Source organism: Notothenia rossii, assembly GCF_949606895.1.
Source record: "Notothenia rossii genome assembly, chromosome: 4".
In the NCBI taxonomy this organism is placed as follows: Eukaryota; Metazoa; Chordata; class Actinopteri; order Perciformes; family Nototheniidae; genus Notothenia; species Notothenia rossii.
In genome coordinates, this window is record NC_136902.1 from 28,605,618 (window position 1) to 28,611,727 (window position 6,110).

Below are 6,110 nucleotides of genomic sequence, written 5' to 3' on the forward strand. Positions count from 1 at the left end.
AAAATGTTCCCATGCCTAATCAGTTTGGAATTTAAGTCAAGAAAGCCTGACTGGGAGGTTTTGCTATCAGGCACTTATAAATTCCCCAAAGAAGCATACATAGTAATTGAGCTAAAAACCCAAAGAAGTTTGATCATGTTTCTGAGTGCCTTGGCAGCTCGGGCATGTAAAACATTATACATTAATTGAATGTTTGCAAATGTAAGGATGTTAAAATGTTCAACATCTTTAAAACGTAGACATTTATTTGGCTCCTACTCCAGAATTTGTATAGCTTATTTGTGTATTCAGGGATTTTGAAATGCTTGAAACCATGTTAGCTGATTTTGTGAATATCACTGAACGCATACAAATATTCAAAGCAAGAATTTGTAGTTTTTTTATGTAACTGTGTATACATTTGCTTAAGCCAGTCTGTTCATCTTTTCTTTTGCACATTTTCAAATTTAGAGGGAATGTTGGATTACATTAAGATGAACCTTTGAGACTTATTATCCCTGTAGAAATGAAGGAAAAGTCAGTTTGTAAAAAAGGACAGAGGGAGCAGCTCAGGGGAAGCTGTAAATTAGATACAGAAATATTTAAATTTTCTCAGTTTGTGCACAAAATGTAAGAATCAAAATCCAAATCTTCTGATATTGGATTGTGTGCTGATTTGTAGATTGATTTGATGGGCTTTCTGAAGAAGGCCTTTAAATGGACAAACTAAGTCAGAGTTTTCTTATCAGTGGGTGTTATCAAATAGTCTCCTGTAGGTAATAAAAAAGCCAAAGTTGATATGACAGGCATAACATGCCTGTCATATCGACTTTGGCTTTTTTATTACCTACAGGAGATTGCAATGTTCCAAAAAATGGCAGTTGAGACATCTAAAGCAAACATGTTGATACAGTACATACTGTTGTGTATACATCAGTATACAAACCCAACACAGCAGCTGTATTGGGAGACAATGCAGGTTAACCTTTCCTTGTTCAGTTTCCGGAAAAAAAAGATAATGAGCTCTCACATAGGTGATACTTATTCAGGTGGAAGGACTCAAACTGGTAAAAGGTAGGCTAGTTTTGAATTCTTGTTGGCTAGCTATAACAATCCCTTAAAAGTTTCATGTGTTTTTGAATTGCAGGTCAGCCATCTAAGTGTTTTGTAAAACAATATCCATTAACAATTGCATCAGTTTATTTGGTATTCTTTTAGTCTTCTACATAAGTAATTTTACTTTACATCCTTTGACGTTTCTCTTTTGCTTATTGTTCATTAGCAGTGATCCGTTCTTACAATGGTTATTTAAGTGTTATGTTGAAGCGGGTATAAAAAAGCCGGATACACATACATATTTTTCTCTGATGTGTAATATCAGCACTTTTATGTAGAACGGCAAACCTTCCTCAGAGACATTCAGATAAAAAGGAGAGAAACTGCAATGTCTGTGTTCTGTTCCAGAGGTTAGTTATCCTTATTCAAAACCAGATTTATATTTGTAATTTGCACATCCAGGCATAAATATAAACTTTGTTACTGCTTTGGGTTAGGCTGCATGAACATGAGACCAGACGGAGAACCACTGATGTGACAATCAATCTAATACCTCCAACGACATTGCGAGGCCATGCAGGTTGACCCCAATACAGGATAACCGCTGAACAAATGTCCCACTGTGTTTCAATTGGTATGACATGGTCAAGAATTGCATCATGCTTTGGAATTAGTTGGATAACTCTATACAGACACAGGCAAACTCTGAGAGTTGAGCCATTAAGATATGCAGTATTGTCAAATCAAGACCTGGGGCCTCATTTATAAAGGGATATACGCTCAAAAAATTGCGTTCGCCAGTTTCTACGCAATGTTTGCAATTTATAAAATAATAACTTGACGGGAAAATGTGCGGTCCTCCACGCAAACTCTAACCCATGCGTACGCACTAAGCACAAAAACGGGAGAGACGAGAAACTGAGACACCGTTGGCAGAAGGAAGAATGGCGAGAAATATGTGGAAATAATACCATCAATAAAATGTTACCTCTCATTTATCGTATATGAAAAATTCCTTTTCAAACATTGATTAAAGCCAATCTTAAAATGATTTAACAAACGCCTGTTTGAGACTCCTCAGTGCACACAAAAACATAACTTGGAGAAATAAATAAATACGGATATGATATTTAAAACCACCTGGAATATGTTGTGTTAATGTTATGAAATGTTTTCTCATAAATGATGCGGTAAGAAGGAGGACAGAATTACGTCTAAACTGACGCCGTGTTGCATTTCTATAGGTTGTAGATACGAGCATGGTTTTATATATGTTTAATACATGTTTAATCATGTTTTATGCCGTTTGCCAAGACTTGATAAGTCGCTCGTAAAACACAGGAGGTATGGAAACTAAGAACACCATATGTGGTAAATTGTACAGCTAATATAACACAACACGTTAGTTGTATTTCCTTTAACTCAGGGGTTCTCAAAGTGCGGCCCGCGGGCCAATGGCGGCCCTCGGAAATGTTTCTGGCGGCCCGCGATAGTTAACCTGTTAAACCCCAAGTACAGTAAAATTATTGATGGTCCATCAATCCATTTTTGTGCAAAAATCGGAGAAACTAAATGATAGCATTATGGTAGCCACCGGAGGCTAGCGCAGCTTCCGGTTCCTCTACGCGTCACTCTCACTCCTTATTTGGTAACCTGAATCTCGCAAATCTCGCAAATCTCGCGAGTTGCAGTTAAGCGGAAAATCTGTTGTAAGTTATCAGAAACGGGAGTTAGCTAGCGATTTTAGCTAGTCGCTGTCTGTAGATAACCCAACTTTGTGTCCTCTGAGACTGAAGGAGATGTTGCATTGTTTTTGTTGCCTTCGTTGTAGTTTTATGTGTATTTTGGAATTAATTTAGGTTAACTTCCAGTTCCGTTTGCATGCTTTTATTTTGAAGGCGAGATAACGTGTTTGACAGATAAAGTAGTGTCTGCTATGTAACGGCAGAGAAAGATTGTGTGTGTTTGCGTGTGTGGTTAAGTATATGAACGCACACAAAAGTCCGGTTATACAATAATAAAACAACAAGCTGTCTCTCCCAACGTCCACACTCAGGCACACTGTTATTTCCACTCAATACCCCCAGCGCGAGCATCCCCCAACTCACTCCCTGATTGGATGCACGTCCCAAAGGCGGCAAAGTGTTCACGTGAACAGCGGAAACAAAATTTGTTGGAAGTTTTCGTTGTGTAAGCGAGATGGAGGAGCCAGGGCCGTCGCGTAAAAAACGTTTTGTCAGTGAGGAGAAAAGGAAGTTCCAGGAGAAATGGAGCAACGCTTACTTCGTTTTACCTCAGGGGTCGGATAAAGTGATATGCCTCATCTGCAAGCAGGTGAATGCAATGCTCAAGGAGTATAACATAAAACGCCATTATGATACCAATCATAAAATGTATGACAAGTTCATGGGCAAGGAGCGCAGAACTAAACTTGAACAACTTCAAAGAGGTTTAACTGCCCAGCAGTCAGTTTTCACAAATCTTGCAAAATCCGGTGAAGCTGTAACACAGGCTAGCTATGTGGTAGCTCACGAAATTGCCAGGCGGAGCAAGCCGTTCAGTGATGGAGAATTCGTGCGAGACTGCATTTTGAAAGTGGCTGACATTGTATGCCCTGAACAAAAGTCAAAGTTCCGTGACATAAGTTTATCGAATGACACAGTGACACGACGAATCGAATATCTGGCCAATGATCTCAAAGAGCAATTGGGACTACGTGTGGAAGGCCTAGGCAAGGGGTCCTTTTCTATAGCACTGGATGAGAGTACAGACATTTCTGATACTGCACAACTGCTGATTTTCATTCGAACGGTCACGGAGGACTTTGAAATAGGCGAGGAACTGCTAAGCATGGAGAGTATCAAAGACAGAACAAGGGGAATCGACATTTGTGATGCTGTGTGTCGTAGTCTCGATGCATACAATGTGGAGCTGACATCCATGGTCGGTGTCACAACAGATGGAGCGCCAGCCATGGTCGGGAGAAAGGCGGGCGCTGTCTCTTTGCTCAGCGACAAAGTGGCCAATAACGGAGGTGAGAACCTCAAATATCACTGCATAATTCACCAAGAAGCCCTTGCTGCTCATACGCTTGAAATGAAACATGTCATGGACATTGTTGTCAAGACAGTGAATTTCATAAAGTCCAGAGGTCTGAATCACAGTCAATTCAAAACTTTTTTGGTGCAATCAGAGGCTGAATTTGGTGACGTCATATACTTCACTGCTGTCAGGTGGCTGAGCAGAGGTGCCACACTGAAGCGTTTTTTTAATTTGAGGAAAGAAATCGCTGAGTTCATGCAATCAAAAGGACAAGATCTGCCACAGTTAAGTGACACTGAATGGCTTTGTGACCTAGCGTTCCTTGTTGACCTGAACACCTTTCTCAGCGATCTCAATGTGAAGCTGCAGGGCCATGGGAAGCTCATTTCCACATTTTTTGAAAGCGTCAAAGCTTTCCAGCGAAAACTTCAACTAGTGCAGGGACAGCTCAGAGAGGGGGATCTAACCCATTTCCCCGCCTGCAAGGTGCTCGCAGGTGAATGTGACGTTTTACATCACCTGTGTTCAGACAAGAACCACAACCTCATGGAAAAACTCCAAGAGGAATTCCACCACCGCTTCTCGGACTTCAGTGACCACGAGAAGTCATTCAACCTATTCCAAGATCCCTTCACATGTGCACCCGAAGAAGAGCCTGCAGAAATGCAGTTCGAGCTCATCGACCTGCAGGAGAGCTCTGAGGCCAGAGCAGCATATCGAGACAAGAATCTCATCGAGTTCTACAAAGGACTTTCTCCATCTACGTACCCTGCACTTCGCCAACATGCCATCAGAATGGCCTCTCTGTTCGGAAGCACATACATTTGTGAGAAAACCTTCTCCACCATGGCCATCAACAAATCCCAGCTGAGATCCAGGCTGACGGATGCCCATCTACATGCTGTCCTTCGTATAGCAACAACGGAGATGGAACCGGACATCAAAGGAATAGTAGCCAACAGACGACAGCACCATAAATCCCATTCAAAGTAGGAAAAGGTATGTTGATGACAGGCAATAATAGCCGATTTGTGTTACAAATACAACAACAATAATAATAACAATGATGATGATGAATACTGTGTTATTGTGGTCTTTGGTAAGCTTCTATTTTAAAAGTCTCTTTCTCTCCCTCCCCCCTCTCTGTCTCTCTGTATTTGTCTTGCAGAGACTATCCTGTGGTGCTTGAGTAGCTGGAATTGGTTCTGAAACAGGGCCCTGCTGATAAGACAGGAAATCTACAGCATATCACTAACTCCAGCGCAATACTCTCTGTGTGTGTGTGTGTGTGTGCGTGTGCGTGTGCGTGTGTGTGTGTGTGTGTGTGTGTGTGTGCAATAAAGAAAAGATTTGTTTTGGAATTTTGTGTTCCGTTTTTTCTTGGGCGGCCCTCAATCCAATATTGGGTACCTAAATTGGCCCTCACTCATCAAAACTTTGAGAACCCCTGCTTTAACTGGTGGATTATGGATATATAGTTGCTGATCGAAAGCTGAAACACAAACCACCAAATACAAAAACATAATTCAGATCCAGTCGTCATGACTCCACTCCGGAGGGATTCCCCGATCATTTCTTAGAGTTTCTCATCAAGGGGGTTTCTCCTGTCCTCGGTACAAACACACTGCCTGAGGAAGGTTAGGCTATGTGTATTTGTTTTGTCATTAAAGAGCATCTTGCAGGTTGTTATTTTTTCTACATTTATGCTTAAACTTGCTTGAAAATTACAATTAAAAAAGTGAATGCAGGATTTGATATGTTTTACGAGACATAAGGGCAGGAATTCAGAGGGAAAGGAGCAATTTTGAGCTCTGCTCTTAAAAACGGCTTTTTTTTAAGGTCATACGTCAAACGCGTCATATTACATCACACAGGGGACACATCTCCGCTCTCTGACCACGGGTATAGTAGAGTTGCGTTGAGTAGAGCAGTTGTGTTTTAAGGAGCTGGTATTTTTCGTTAGTTTTACATTGTATTTCACCATTTGTAATCATGGTGCAGTATTGTGTTTGTGCAGGTTGCACAAATACCAG

The 6,110-nt window shown here is 41.0% G+C and overlaps 1 protein-coding gene across 1 annotated transcript; it reads left to right on the top strand.

The window, feature by feature from the left end:
• Positions 1-3,150: 3,150 nt before the first annotated feature.
• Positions 3,151-5,312, top strand: LOC307037614 (general transcription factor II-I repeat domain-containing protein 2A-like). The gene is made up of 2 exons (XM_079678671.1): positions 3,151-5,076; positions 5,246-5,312. The coding sequence occupies exon 1, from the start codon at positions 3,235-3,237 to the stop codon at positions 5,068-5,070; it is 1,836 nt and encodes a 611-aa protein (XP_079534797.1). The 5' UTR covers positions 3,151-3,234; the 3' UTR covers positions 5,071-5,076; positions 5,246-5,312.
• Positions 5,313-6,110: the final 798 nt, after the last annotated feature.